This window comes from Pollicipes pollicipes, unplaced genomic scaffold (assembly GCF_011947565.3).
Source record: "Pollicipes pollicipes isolate AB1234 unplaced genomic scaffold, Ppol_2.1 Scaffold_6138;HRSCAF=7277_pilon_pilon_pilon, whole genome shotgun sequence".
In the NCBI taxonomy this organism is placed as follows: Eukaryota; Metazoa; Arthropoda; class Thecostraca; order Pollicipedomorpha; family Pollicipedidae; genus Pollicipes; species Pollicipes pollicipes.
Genome location: NW_023596818.1, coordinates 29,584,471 through 29,600,155, shown reverse-complemented (window position 1 = coordinate 29,600,155; position 15,685 = coordinate 29,584,471). Strand labels below are relative to the sequence as shown.

Here is a 15,685-nt window from a genome sequence, read left to right as displayed (position 1 = left end):
TCCTTCCTCCGAACATCTTGAGTTCACAGCTGCGTAAATGATAAATTGAGTGCGGTTCAGAAAATAAGCGCCCGGTAACATCGATGTTTACGCAAGATCAGCTCCTTTAACCGGATTACGCCACATTACCGACACTTCTGCATGGCCTGATATGATAACTGCGTTGACCGCTTTTCAAGCAAGGCTTGGTTACGATATTCAACGCAAACAGAACCTGTTCATTAAACCCTGAGCTAATAAACAATCACATCGGTGGTAGTACCGCTCTCGGCGCGCAGGAACGTTCGTCCGCGCATCCGATGAACCACGACACCACTTCACGCGGCCTTCTTCGAGGACACATTATTTATGCTCCCGTACGGAATATATCAATGTACCCGTGTCGACTGCAATCCCTCATAGCTACACCACGGATAAATATTTCGGGGTGATTTGCATGCGTTTGTGAACAGGTAGCGGCCACTTCAAAACAGCATGGTGAAAGCGTTCCGGGTCAGCACTCGGGTAAGATGCAGCGATATACAACACCGCTGGGCGGGCAGCCTCACCGTATAAGCCCACATAAATAGCCCGACGTTTGTTGTCAACCCTGTCATCAATGTATCCCGAGTTGTAAAGCCGGCCGATTACCATAACTTACTTCCACAGTAACGCCGAACGCGCTTGAGAATAGGCACTAAGCCGGTGAGATGGCACAGCAGGGCAGCTAGTTAGCGGGAGAGGTGACAGACCGAGCTCTGAGGTAAGTCGCTCAGCTGTGCCACCCCGTAAACAAATGCTTGGCACACCTCGATACGAGGCGTGACGCCACCAGCAGCCGCATGGGATGCTCCCGTGTTGCTCCCGTGTGGAATGCAACCGCTGGTATTTCTGGATCCAATCGTCCGATCGGAAAACCAAACTGGAATTGGTAATTTCCCACTCCAGACATGGTAGCTGTTGAGGGATAGGAGAGTTGGCTAGAAAGGTCAAGGCCCAAGGCTAGATCATGTCAGTGCCATGGCCGGTCAAGGGCAAGTAGCCTCATCCGATTTTATATTTTACGTTACTGCTCGCACGATGTACAGAAGTATCTGGTTCGAAAATCTGTCAGTTATACCGACTTTTTAATTTCAGATAGACGTATTGAATCGACGCTCAAACGCAGTAAGTTGACTTGACATGACCTCTAATGAGGACCAGGTGTGACCTTGTATGATGTGAATGACCCCGTCTGGCATACAGTCGAACCAATTAACAAATTGCACAAAAGCAACCGAAAACAATCAAAGTGAGTGTGACTTACAACAGCCTGAGACGAAAACGGCTTGCGAACTTTCCCTGATGGCATCGTAACTCAACGACGCAAGCAGCATCCAAAAGGTGTCTCCACAGAAGTTTCAAATTGACTGCTTCTCTGGTGCTGAACATTTTGCGAACCGCACCGGCATGTTCGAAAAATATTCCTGAAACTCGTAGGGCAGTGCCCCTTTTACCTCCCTCTCCCGCCCCGGCGACCGCGGGCTAAAAACAGAAAGACTGCTCCAACCCCGCCAACCTTTCGAGCGTCGCGATCCGGCGAACATTGTTTCGCAGAAGGAGATGACGAAACGTACCCCGCAAATGTGCCAACAAATAGGTTTTCCCCGGATTTGGCGACATTCTTCTCACAGGGGGTTGGGGGACTGGAGTCACCCTCCCCCAACTGAATAAGAAACCCGACCGCTGGTCGCGATACCGCCCCCCAGCAGTGTCACCGACTGGCGGAGTCAGTGCGTAGCCGCGGATGGTGTACTTAGTGACACCTGAGGCGGGTGTGCGGCCCGCGCTTCGCTGCACCCACCGATACCGCGCTCGCGACCACGCGTACGCAATGGTTCTGAACCAGCTGGCCCCAGCGACCCCGCTGGTTCGATGCACCCTACCGACCCGGCACCCGCTGAACATAACCTTCCTGATTCTGCACTCGCTGAAAATACACTCAGTAATCCTGCCCCCACCGGACGCGTGCGGCCAGTGATCCTAAGTCCACTGGTCTTGCGCCTCACGATTCTACATCCAGTGGCCCCGCTCCCGCGCCTCCGTGTCTATACTTCGCACCGCTGCTGTCGGGGACATGACTAAACGGGACGCCGCCGGCAGTAAGCTCAGGCCTCCTTTTTACGCCTTCAAGAAGATCAGAAACACAGAGAGCGCCTGTCGTCGCCGCCGGCAGCTCAGCTGCACCCAGAGACGTACCCAGCAGCTGTCGCCCGGCGGGCCGGCGGCCCACCGCGTCCCGCGGGACTTCAACGGGGGCCAAGGCGCGCGGGTCGGCGACGGCTAGGTGACGAGTGCTGGGGTCGCCGAATGAAATACATCACTGACACGGCGCCACACCAGCTGAATTTGATATGCGCATGATTCGGCCGTCGTTCCGAGGCGAATAACGTGATCTCGACAACTTTGTTACGCGGTCTTTATTACAGCTGTTCCAGCGTATCGCGACTTCGAACGGTAGTGCCCTGCGGCGCTTAACGGAGGCAGGGACAGGTGTCGACGAATTCCTGGCAGCTGCGCCGAGGTCACGGCAGGGCACTTGTTGCTATCCGGCTATCCCGGTTGCCATGGCACGGGCGGGGGCAGGGGAGGGGCAGCGAGGGGCAGGTCCGTGTTACCATTAACCAGCCTTTTAATGACCGTTCCGGGCGCGCTCGGAGCGCCGTGTAGAATGCACAAGCAGACGCGGCGGCAATAAAGCACGGCCCACGCTCTCGACGGCTTCGGACCGCGCCAAGACCACAGCCTGAGGCAGGTCCGATACCTGGCGGGGGGGCAGGGTTGCGGTGGCAACTGGCGGAAAGGGAAGGGGGCACCAGCGCCCCCTCCGCGAGCTTAAGCGCTAGGTCAAGCCCCGTGCCGTCTGCCCAGCTCGGCTCGCGGACGAAGCCGTCGAGACCCGTGCATAGACACCCGTCTCCCGACACGGGCGTAGTTCCGGCTGCCCTGCGGCCGCCAGCAGACAATACAGGCGGCCGTCTACCGTGCCCCCGCGGCAGTAATGGCGCTCCGCCGGCGTCGTGGGCGTATCTCAGCTGTCGGCAGCGGCCACTTCGGGCAGCGCCGGCGCCACTCAGGACAGAACTATTCTTGCTCTGCTGTTCGCACGAGCGCCACGTGGGCGGGCGTTCGTGGGGTACACGAAACCGCGCCCATATCCACTTGCGACTTTACTTGCAAATGAGGTTCGGCTGTTTACACGACGTTGATAGTCAAATTCATAGGTGTAAGGACGTCTCGAAAAGTGTAGAGCCAGAGCCAATTTGGAAGTCGATTCTTTTCATGTTTCGCCATGGGGTGAATATCAAACATCCTCAAAAATTGGGGGACCATGGCTAGCTGCCCCCCCCCCCCTTCCCATTCTTACGCCCATGGTGATATCTGACTGAAGCGCCGCAAAACGGCACGCAGTCAATGGCGTAAACCGCCGACGGGCTGGGCTGAGTTGCTGTCATCACGTGCACTCTGACATCACAGGATGTGACGTCAGAGTGCACGTGATGCGCTGGTTAGGTAAACCCCGGCCAGCCGCGCGTGACAAAACGCGCGCATGCGTTCCTCGCTCCTGTGCGCTGGTCACGTGGGCAAACATTCCAACCATAGCCAAGGTGGGGCGCACTCGATGGAGGGGAGGGGGTAGGGCACTTCCCGAAGTGGAAGGGTAGAGGAGTGGTTGTCATGATGGAATGACTGGAGCCTAAGCATGTGCAATGGATGGATGCAGAGCATTGTGGAGGAAGAAGGAAATAACGGTACCTAGGTATACGAGTGGAAATACTGACGAGGACCCGTGTGGGGAAAGAATGATGCCGTATATAAATTGAGGACAAAACGGCACTGCCGAGAAAGGACGAAGGGTGTGCTCTTATCCTCCGTAGTGCCCCTAGTTGAGCCCAGGCCTCCTCCGCATCAATACGTGCAAGGTCGCGTAAGGTCATACCGTGTGCCACACGCTGCTGCCAAATTCCTCCTGTCAGCGGAGGAAAGCAGCGCAAAGCAAACACGGCGCGTCAGCGCCACTTGTGACGCGCGCGTGACGGCTGGAGGTGGACGATTCAACAGGCGGGACCTGGCCGCAGGGGGTACGTGACCTTCGGCTTGCACCCGTGCAAGGTCAAGCCAAGCACACCCGACACAGCAGTGCCGCCGCCGAGAGGCTCCAGCTCAAAAGTGAATTCTGAATTTTTGATCGTGGGGTGCATCTTTCCCAAGCAGCCGTCGTGGTATATGTACGCGGTTTAGGAGAATATTAAGCATGGTATTTTATGACAAAAGCCTTTACGGACGGCTGTAACACACAGCTTTGCACGGCTTCAGCCCATTCTCATGAAAACTGTCGTCACTCATAGGTTCTGAAGCTTTTGACGGGGCGGCCTATATGTGCCACTTATATGGCGGCTAGCATGAGGATATGGATGCGGATGGGATGCACGAATGTGGAGCTCCTGATGCAACATTCGTAGCTACAGAAAAGGTGATCGTTTCGGAGATTACACTATCGCAAGCCCCAGTGACTTGAGGACAAACCCCATTGCAAACAGCAAGGACTGGAGCATACGTTTGTATTCAGTTTGTGATGAGTGTTTATTACATCAAAGAGATTTTTCCACTTCTGAGGATTTTGAAGCATCAGCCATGGTAAACAAGGGTTACTAATAATTATTGGTATAATTTTAAGTGCAAGAGACTGTTCTACACAACAAAATTCCTCTATTTAGTAAATACGCTCCTCGATAAGTCATTGTTCGATTGCGTAATGGAGCGTTTGTATGACGCTGAGATGCTGTCACACAAGCCTTGCAAAACTGCCACCCTAGCGTTCATTTGCAGCACTTCAGTCTGCCGAGATGCAGCCGTGGTGGTGATGGAGGCGTTTGCTGAACCATAGACTGTTACGTGCTTGTGTTTTGGCCCCTTCCCGTGGGTTTCTTACACATGTATTCATACGTGAGTTTAAGGTGTTTACTTGCACTGACATTTTCGGTTGTTCCGCTGTTCTTAAGCTATTCGATTGCAAGAGTTATTTCCGTAATAACTAGTAAGGATGTTCAGCCTCTTGTATTATGCAGCACAACGCGTAATTCGTCATTGAAACTCGCACAGCCTGCACAACATTGGTTGCGATACATTTGACGTTCCCTGTACCTGGAAATCGGGCTCACAAACGCCAGATGTGCGCGGCTCATCGATTTTGTATTTATTGGCCTTGAACGCCGTGTGGCCGATGGTATGGCATGATCTGAACGACGTTTTTATCGTGTCATGCATGCCTGGATGATCTTGATAAAGCCTACACGTCTTCGCGGGCGTTTAGCTCAGAAACTAAAGGAGTTCAGATCTTAAGACGGGCAAGGCCGTGAGCCGCACCGAGTGATCTCCAAGAGGATTATTTCAGTCCAAAACCCCGTTCAAATGTAGGCCACTCCCTTCCAGACACGCGTTGGTAACCTCATGATCGTAACAGCGAAAGAAATGTGACAAAAGCTAGGTAGCATAAGGCCACCATCACGTTTCGAACTTTATGTAACAATGTTCGGCTATGTACTGCACTACATCCATTTAACACAAATTAAGTTTTGGGCATTTTGAAGGGCCGCTTATGTGGGCTCAACAAGGACTAAGCGGGGGACGCGATGGCACGCGGCTTCGGCTCACGGGATAAACCCAGTTTTGCCGCAGCGGCAAAGCCGGGCCGCGACGAGCTGCAGTGAATTGGTTAAAGCTTTTCAAGCAGCTGTTTTGGTCACTCGCTGACATAAAGATGGTGGAGGTATGCTTGAAGTAAGATATTGCTGCTTATAGCATTGGTCTATCGTTTTATGGCTGAAATACTGGGCGGCTCCACAAGGATGTGATGCCATACTTAAAGTGAGTTGCTGCTGCTCATGGCATTGACCTATCGTTTTATGACTCCAATACAGTGCTATTAAATGAGCTTACGTTGCTGGTACCGCGAGCTTTTTCCAGCGGCAAGTATGCCAAATGGCGATGACTACCCAAACGCATTTATTGCACATGGTTTTTTTAAGCCTAGAAAGGTAACACTTCCCTTGCTTGGGATATCACAAATGCTGCTCAAAATGTTGAGTGGGAAACATGGAAGCTTACGAACCTGCCTTGCGCACTTGACTACAGACAATCCACGGAATGGTCACAGCTTGAGTTTTGGGCAGTTGACGCGCAAGCCCGCACGGAGGCCCTCCGCACAGGAGCGCCCCCGCTCAGGAACGCCCCCGCATAGGAGCGTCCCCGCACAGGAACGCCTCCGCACAGGAACGCCCCCAGACAGGAGCGGCCCCGCACAGGAACGCGCCTGCACAGGAACGCCCCGCACAGGAACGCAAACCCAGAGGAACGCACACGTACAGGAACGCCCCTGCACAGGGACGCACACGCACGCAAGAAGTCAGACAATCCATATACTTTCATATCAGCCACAAAATTTTCGCAGGCGTTTGGCTTCATTAGCACGTGTCACCAAACAGTGAAGCGGCGCAGCACTGAGGGTGTGACCGGCCAAAGTCCCTCAAGGAAGGTTACAGCGACACGACCAGACATTGTCTGTCAGACATTGTCAGCAATACATCTCCCTCCCGCCCGCGAATTAGCATTGCAGATGCAAATTTTGAACGTGCAATGCATATTTCGTTTTGCAAATTAGCAATGCAGAATCGTGCAAGCCCTTGCCTGCACCTCCCAGCGTACACTTTTACGAGGTCGCTCGCCGCGATGTCCGTGTCAAAGCCCGCTGAAGGTAATACCATGGCTTTTGTGGCGTGGGCCGGGCGGGGTGGCAGCGGGTACGAGCAGGACACTGGGCGCGTGAGTTGTCGTTAGGCAGAGGAAACGAAAATGCAAGGGAGCACCCCACCTTCCTGCAGTTTTCACTCAAAGCCAGATATGTGTCTCGTTTGGCCGGTAACTGGTACGAAAACTGTCCTGTATGTGAGCCGAAGCCACGTGCCATTACATACCACGCTCAGCCCGCGCCCAGCCCATCGGTGCGTATCCTGTCCAGACACGACCGTTTTCTCGAAAACCTTTTGATCGGCCCAGAATTTCACTACCGATGCAGCTGTTACGTCCCCATTCTCTTCAGTTTAGACCGCAGCTTGCTGCATTCCGGGCCGGCTACGAAAAAGCTCATATTGCCCGCTTCCCGGCTGGTGCTGACGCGCTAATCACTTATCGGATCTTGGACGCCGGATATATCACTGCTTTTCTCGGACGCCGGACAGCGCTGAGATTGCTTATTGCTTGACGACTTACGGACAGTGCATTCGCATGCCGCGCGCAGTTGACATTGTAGCGGTCAGGGAGAGTCCAGAGGCAGATGGTTTGACTCCCTGCGGACTCCCCACCCCTTCTACCAGGGTGAGAGGCAGGTGACGCCAGACAGCCTCAGCAGCTGAGTGCGTCGTAAAGCTCCACTGACGACGCTTCTCGCCTCGATCTGCTCTTGGTGCCAAAATTCGACATGCATTCTTTCAAAGCCCTCCAAATGGGCGACCCATAGTTTAGGCGCAAGAGGCGTGACCAGGTTTACACATCGACGCATACATTTGCCAATATGATTGTCCGTTTTTTCCTTCGTCTGGACTAATCGGTCTCGTGCCGCTGAGGCGCCAGGCCGCTGCACCAGGACCCGTTATTTACCAGTGCGTTTTAACTTTTTGGCAAGTTAGAAATTTTACAGAGCCTATGTTCATCAACTAGGATTTTTTAGATTGTTCAACTTGCAACTTGCAACAGGAAAATCACGCCTATACAGACAAGTGTCTGCAATGTGGCCCCCTGCTCTCCCCGCAGAGGAGCCCGGCCCCGTACGATGCCGGAGGCTGGAGGGTCCGGCTGCTCTCCCCGCAGAGAAGCCCGGCCCCGTGCGAGATCAGAGGTTGGAGGATCCGGCTGCTATACTGAAGCAGAGGAGCCCGACCCCGTGCGAGACCAGAGGCTGGGGGGGTCCGGCTGCTATACTAACGCAGAGGAGCCCGGCCCCGTGCGAGACGGGTCCGGTGCGGGTCCGGCTGCTACACGGACGCTTGTTTGACGCGAACGATGAGCGTGATTTAGGCGGGGCCCTGCACAATCGCACCAATCAGAACTAATAGACGGAGCTGGAAACTAACTTGGGCTTCATGTGAGCTACGCGTGACTCAGCGTCCAAACTGGCTGACAGCCAACTGATTGAATCTGGGGACGCTTTGTGTATCTAATCGATTGGCAGTGCATCTTTAAACCGTCTGCCCACGCCCTGGCATAGATTGTGAATTATTTTGAAATGAAACCAGCAACCTGCAGCTTTCCGATAGCTATTTTCAGGATAGTTTAGAGATAATCTCCGATGGTTCGACCCACTCAAGATATCCAAAGCAGCTCTGCGAAACTTTTGCAGTTGGAAAACAAATGTAATCCGAACCGATAAAACGCGAAAGCTTGCCAGTTTGTGAATTGCCAACGCATTTCATGGAGGTTCAAGAGCTGCATATCATGACACACAAATTGTCCATCATGTAAAATAAAGACCGACAGACTCAGTCAGTTACCGACTGATGCAGTACGCTTGGCGTCGGTCTAACGCTGCCGCTAAATGGTGATGACTTTGGTCCGGTCGTTGTCGAAGATTAGTTATTTCGCCTTTGGATCGGCAACGTTGGTAGGTTCTCTGCTGACGACGCCTCTGACTACATACCGCCGACGCCGTTGCGGCCGCCGCTGAAGGCGCCTCTGACGGCTTCTCGGCGACGGCCGAGCAGCGGGGCGGAAATGATGGTCGGCGCCGCAGACATTTGTCTGCAGTCCCGGGGGATCCGGCGCGGCCGGCGGCCGCGGCGGGGGTCGACTAGCCCCGGGGGCAAATGAGCTCAGCCGTGGGGTGAGAGCTCCACGCTCAGAGCTCCTCACGGCTCAGTCTGAGGCCGACTCTGGGGGCTTCTGGAGTCGACCGGCCGACGACCGCACCGAGTCAAGTCCGGGTTTTCCCGACTTGCGGGTGTGACTTCCGTGGTTGACCCCCACCCCACCTCCATCCCCACCCCTCCCCACCCCCACCCCTGATTGGTCTCTGACCTGCTGTGGGCCAATGGGCATGCACCCATCTCAAGATACACTCCTTGCAGCCGATAGGCTCGAGTGTTTTGTTTGGGCGTCTCAGACACGCTGAGAGACACGAGGCAGTCCAACGTGTGTTTTGCCTTACATTTTACGTGGATGGACACACCACCTGGCTGTAATGTGCCTGCACGGCGAGATCTCCGGGATATACAAAGGTCGGCCAGTGAAAGGATGAGCACTCGAAAAACGCGCGAGGTTCGGGATCGCCCAGGATCGGCCCGCACTTCGTCCACCCACGTCAGTCTGGTGTCAGATCCGGTCCAGTCAGGTCCAGCGCCACCAGAGCACTCACCTGCGAGTTGGAGCGCGTCGTACGCTGCCGCGGGGGCTGTTCGGGAACCGGGGCCGGGGTCGGGTCGGGGGCCAGCGACAGGGTCGGGGTCGGCGTCGACGCCAGGCTTGGGCCTGACCCGACCCGGGTCAGGATGCCGACCGGCCGCGACAGCGACGGGCCCAGCAGACTCTCCCCCTCGTGCTCTGGGATGACCGCCTCGAGGCGGCGCGCGCGCGCTGCGCGGTTGAAGCGCGTCAGGTAAGTCTCCTCGGGCGCCGAGCCGCGGCGAGCGTGTTGCCTGCGGGACGCCATGACGGGAGCGCGGGCCGGCTGGCGGGGCGGCGGGGCGCGGCGGCGCGACTGGCGGCTGCAGGCTCACGGTGCCGCTAGCAAGCCGCTCAGCTCACGTGCGCCGGCCGCTGGCGGTCACGAGCGGCGCGCGCCGGGCTCACGGCGGCCCGGGCGCGCCGAGCGGTCACGTGGTGCCCGCCAGTCCGGCGAGCACCATTGCCGCTGTTCGGCCGGCTGCCGGAGGTGGCTCATGGACCGCACCGATAGCCCACGTCCGCCGCCGCGGCGCGTGCAGCGGCGGCGGCCGACCGCACGAGGCGAGGGTCCGGCAGGGTGGGGCGCGGTGTGGGGACACCGCACACAGGACTTAACAGGCCGGGTAAACCTATGGGCTTACACATTGAGCGGGTAACCCGTGGGGTTAGGTCCAGATTTGGAGAATAGTGCGGGTGTGGGCATGGTTGTGTGCAGGACGCTTATTTAATATCGGGTAGATGGTACTTGGATAAGTACCCCGCAATGTCACTGTTGTTTCATAATCAGCTTCATCCACATTAACCCACACTACAACGCAAAGTAGTAAATTTGGATGTAAGCTCTCCTGAACCTATTCAATGACTAGGACTAAAGTGCTGGAAAAATGAAAACGGGTGGATAGCGGAGCGTCAGATGGACAGCGATGTTTGGTGCGTGGGTATGGGCACGGCCCGATGGGTAGCGGGTGGACGGAGTAGAGGACACGCTACCCGTGAGCGCCTCTTCCGAGGTCATCTGACGGTGTCGCAGCGGCTGGAACGGACTGCAGTGCCCAACGGAGGCGGCCCGGATGTACGACAACGGACGGAAACCTCGGGCGTCGTCCACATCCTCCTGAAGCTAGTTAAATTGACGACGTGGTCAACACCGACTGCTCGTAAGTCGCCATCGATCTCAGGGCCCCTATGTCAAGCGGCACCTTATGGACGACCCAGCCTCGGTTCAGAAGCCGCACAAGCAAGACCGCTCGGGCGAGCGAGGACATCTGTTTAACAAATGTCGCCGGCTTACAGAGCGGCCTGGCGGCTGACACTGATAAGGCACATCTTGTGGTATCTCAGCTTTATCGAGAAGCCATCAGGAATCATATCAAGTCAAGTGCGGGATGTCACGACGCGCGCTTTGTATCAGCGATAACCTGTTTGCCTCACTCCATCTGAACTGAGCTGTTTGGATTTAGTGCATTTGACCTGGCGGCAAAAGCACGTGAGCAGATGGCACGTTTTTGTCAATTGTTCGGAACAACGAATGCAGCCCTGATGTTCTCAACAACAGGGATAATAAATACGTCCCGTTCCGCTCCGTTGATCAGCTGCGCAGATCGCACCCAGTCCCTGCCACAATGTGGTCCTGCAAAGCGTAGTGATACATGTAGCACATATCTACTTGTCAAATCCTTAAACGGAACAAAGCTAGCTTCTGATATCCTCTTATCTAACTAGCGTACCGTGAGAAGCACGCGTGTGGGAGCGATGTTAATTTATTTTGGGGGCTGGGTAGATGACAAACGACCCGAACACCCACGCGCTCTCCATTTTTGTCACCAGGTCTCGGTCACTAAGGTTTCGAATTTTACGAAAAATTTGATTTGTTTTCTATTAATCTTATCATTGACATTCACACGTGGCCTGGTGCGAAAGCCAGGCATAAGCTATACTACTGGATTTATTTCAACTAATATGCAACATGTTCGTGTCATTTGCATTGTTTTGTCCTTCATATGCATATTGGTATCACGCTTTGCTATTCATTGTCATGGTAGAGAAAAAACAGTACATTATCAGCACACAGCAGCATTCATACCCTCAGAGTTAGGACGGCCGTCTTCAACACTCACGATGCCAGTAAAGGGAGTGATGATTCGATCATGCGCGGATAGTCACGAAACATTTGGACCGTTATCCAATACGCTTCGAGGAAACCCGTGCAATAATTCCGCATTATTGCTGCAGTGAGCCCGAGCTATTTCCACTACGGACACTCGAGTTCACCTCCCGTGCACCGCTGGCCGCTATTGCGGCCTGCTCAGTTCTGAGTGACGGGAGTTATTGTAATATCACGGGAAGTGTGGTATGGCATTGCATGGCCACCTTTCATCCTTCCAGCTGTTTGCTGCTCCCAGGCGGGATGGTCGCCCGGCTCAGGCTGTGGGTTCATCCGCTGCTTAATCCACCAACGGTCAGCAAATCAGGAGCAAAGTCCCATAAATTCACATATTTACATTGCATCATCGCGCATCGAGCCGCATCGTCTGACATTGTGGAGACATCGGGTTAATGGAGGGGGAGGGGGCTTCGCTCGACCAAAACGATATAATACAATCCCCCAGGGGCGGATATAATACAATCCCCGAGATCCCCCGGGGGCGGATCTCGGGTGCAGAGCAGGACCCATCATCATTAACATCATCATCATATGATACCTTGATCTGTGGCACTAATGATGGTGCAAAAACGATAATAGCGTGTCACGGTGTGTCAATGTCCCTGTTGAACCATCGCAGGGTCATAGACGGGAACGAAGGCTTCCTGAAATCCTCTTTTTATTTCATTCCGTTGAAAATGCAGTGAAAGTTGAGAAGACATATAACCAAACCAATAAAGAACACATAGGCAACGGTCAGGTGTGAGACAAGTAGCATGTCGTTGATGTGCACCTAGCTCACCAAATATATAGAATACGTCGTGCAGATAAGTAAAGTCTCAATCATTGACACACCATTATCTGTGGCATCATTGGAAGCGTATGCACAGCACTCAACATCACAATAAGACGGATAATACCCGCGTGGCGGTCGGCACCGGTATCAGCTGACACCCCCAGGAGAGACCTGAGGCCGCACCAGGGCCTGCTGCACCACCGGACGGCTGACAAGCCCGTGTTCGGAGCGGCCCTTGGGAGCGGCGCTGGCCGTGATCGATCTCAACTCGGCTCATTTGAAGCCCGAGACGATCGTGTTGCGTCTGGTTTGGAGTGACGTCATTGATATGAAAAACGTCGTCGTGCGGCTTTGACGCTAGCATCTGTATACTGTTATGCCGGTGACGAGATGATCATCTGTATATTGCTATGCCGGTGACGAGATGATCATCTGTATATTGTTATGCCGGTGACGAGATGATCATCTGTATACTGTTATGCCAGTGACGAGATGATCATCTGTATATTGTCATGCCGGTGACGAGATGATCATCTGTATATTGTCATGCCGGTGACGAGATGATCATCTGTATATTGTTATGCCGGTGACGAGATGATCATCTGTATACTGTTATGCCGGTGACGAGATGATCATCTGTATATTGTTATACCGGTGACGAGATGATCGTCTGTATATTGTTATGGCCGGTGACGAGATGATCATCTGTATATTGTTATAACCGGTGACGAGATGATTTTGAAGATGCCACAACATCTGTCAACTCGGAGCGAGGATTGTTAGACCTAGAAGACGAGTCCTCCTGGCTGGTATTCCATCTTATTCAGATCGATACTAGCCGGTGGCCAAGCAAGCCAACTGATAAATGGAGACCATGAACGGCCATCCATTTTAATTGTGAGGTTGAGCGATGCGCAGAAGTGTATTTGATTTGCTAGAGTGAGGTGTGTCAATGATTGAGATCTTCGAAGGCATTAAAGCCGGTGACGGAGCCGGCAGAAATCACAAATGCAGGAGCCGAGCAGGAGCCATAACAGAGCGTCTGTTCGTCCTATCTACAAGACATATCTCATCAATCGTATGGTTATATGCAATATTTCTATATGTAAATTTGCTCCAATTAACGTCGGAAAACGCGATGGATGGCTACCACCAGAACGAAACCTTAATGCCCAATGTGGTATTTTCACCGAGACCTTGAGCTCACAGCGGCATTACATGAGGCAGTCACAATGGCCACTTGATCTTCGCATCCGCAGTCATTACGTCAAGTCGTATTGAGCTCCTGGCATCGGTGGTTGCCAATCACTGGCATGCCCAGGCTGCCGACAGCGCTCCGTCATGCCCCGGGCGCCAGACAACCCTGGCAACTACTTCCCAGCACGCTTTAATGCCGCCTAAGAGCGTCTGATAGTAATCGCACGGGCGCAGACGAGAGGAGCACAACAGACTATCAGAACTGGTCAGCCGCTGGTCTGGACATGGCAAGCTTTAGGTGACGTCATCCTTTCGCAGCCGACAGAGCTGCCATCTACTAAGCGATGGGCCAATCACAGCTTGCATATCGCCTGCAGCGCCCTCATGGCCAACACCCGCGCCTGCGCAGCGGCTGTTTGACGGTACGCAGTGACCATGGAAAGCACAAAATGTCCAATTTGAAGCTTGGAAAGCAACATGCATGCGAAAAATTCACTTACGCACTCGCTAAGAGTTGACCTCAAGTGTAGCGCTCAACATGAAATTGGTGCATGTGATGATGAATGTTAGCATGCTTCGAAGAGTGCTGAAACCATGATAATCGCAATTTGTGGCTAGAGGGCTTGGTGTTTCATTGGACGGATCTCCCAACAAATCCAAAGAATTACCAGCATAAACTGATGGCAACACACGCATGAATGCTTCATGATTCTAAGGATTATTTTAATGGCATGGGATATGTCAGCAGGCAAAGCAAAAACCATCTTGCAACACGCTAGAAAGCGCAGCACGCAGCGCTTAAATCAGGCAATGTACCCATATCGGTGCCAGAGACAGACACAGGCGGCTATAGAGGCTCAGGCGTCGCGCTGATGGCTTGCTGAAGCCTGTGGGGCCCGACACTGGGCACCACCGTCCGTCGACCACCATCGGTAGCGCCGCGTGGCGGCCGTGCATCGAACCAAGCTTTCCCTAGAGGGCAGTACAGCCCACCTCCCGGAACGCGGCATCGCGATCCCTGCACTCGGACTGCTCCCCCGGCAGAGGGCGTCCTGATCAGATGGGGCGGAGGCGGTCCCATCCGCGCAGCTGCCGGCACCCTGACGCTGGGCCCTCGTCGCCCTGCGCCACGAACGCTGCGCTCCCGCGCCGGCGCGCACAGCCGCGGCCAGCGACTCTCAGCGACGGTGGTGCGGCGCTGTGTTCTCGCGCAGACCGGACGCTGCATCGAACGAGCTGGGGTCACATCCGACCGTCGGATCGGACGACGTGGGGTCACACTGTACGCTTAAGTCAAATCTGGACTCATATTTAAGCATAGGCTTGAATAGTACCACAGTGCTCATTCTAGCCATGCGCGAATTTGCGTGGAGGAACGATTACAATGCTGACTGATAGAAGCGAAAAACACAGCCAATCAGGGTCCAAAAATGTGCGTTGGTGTTGTTAATCGTCACTGCTTGAAGTGACTGTAACTACAAAAGATTAAAGAAAGACACGACAAAATGAAAAACAGCCAATCAGGGTTAAAAAATGTGCGTTGGTATCGTTAATCGTCGGCTGCTTGAAGTATCCATAATCACAAAATTTGATGCTGTTCCCGCTGGCCACGACGCTCTCTCCTGTGAAGCCAGAAAAGCAAGTAGCGCGCGAAGACCATGCCCATGGCGCAATCGACACGCCTTAAAGCCATGTAGTCATCGACATCCCATCTAAGCCCTTACGCCATCAGGTACCGTATGGCCGGCACGCCGGCTGCAGAGCGCAGTGCAGACGTCCCGCAGCCTCCGCTGTATGCCATATTCTTCCCGTTCATGTCTTTTCTGATGAGTCATCGGTCTTTGCCATCACTTTACGATTATGAACAGCGGAATCGCGTGCTCCCCGAAGATTGGTGCGGACTTAACTGCGCAGACATCCACGTGAGGATTCAGCGCAGCTCACGCGACGATGTTGATGCGAAAATCACCAGCGTTGGCAAAACCCAGGCTGCTTGTTGTGTACATACATAGCCCGCGTGCCATGTGGTGCTTGTTGTGTACATACATAGCCCGCGTGCCATGTGGTGCTTGTTGTGTACATACATAGCCCGCGTG

At 54.1% G+C, this 15,685-nt stretch overlaps 1 protein-coding gene across 6 annotated transcripts in view; it reads right to left on the bottom strand.

The window, feature by feature from the left end:
* Nucleotides 1-15,685, bottom strand: part of Ae2 (anion exchange protein Ae2) — a 169,847-nt gene that overhangs the window by 36,165 nt on the left and 117,997 nt on the right. For 3 of the 6 annotated variants that reach the window (XM_037229239.1, XM_037229238.1, XM_037229240.1), the window contains exon 1: nt 9,425-9,737. The exons of the other annotated variants lie outside the window; for them this stretch is intronic. In XM_037229239.1, coding sequence (XP_037085134.1) covers nt 9,425-9,718 — 294 coding nt within the window. In that variant the 5' untranslated portion in view covers nt 9,719-9,737. Of the gene's footprint in view, nt 1-9,424; nt 9,738-15,685 lie in introns of those variants that run through there. 6 annotated transcript variants of the gene reach the window in all.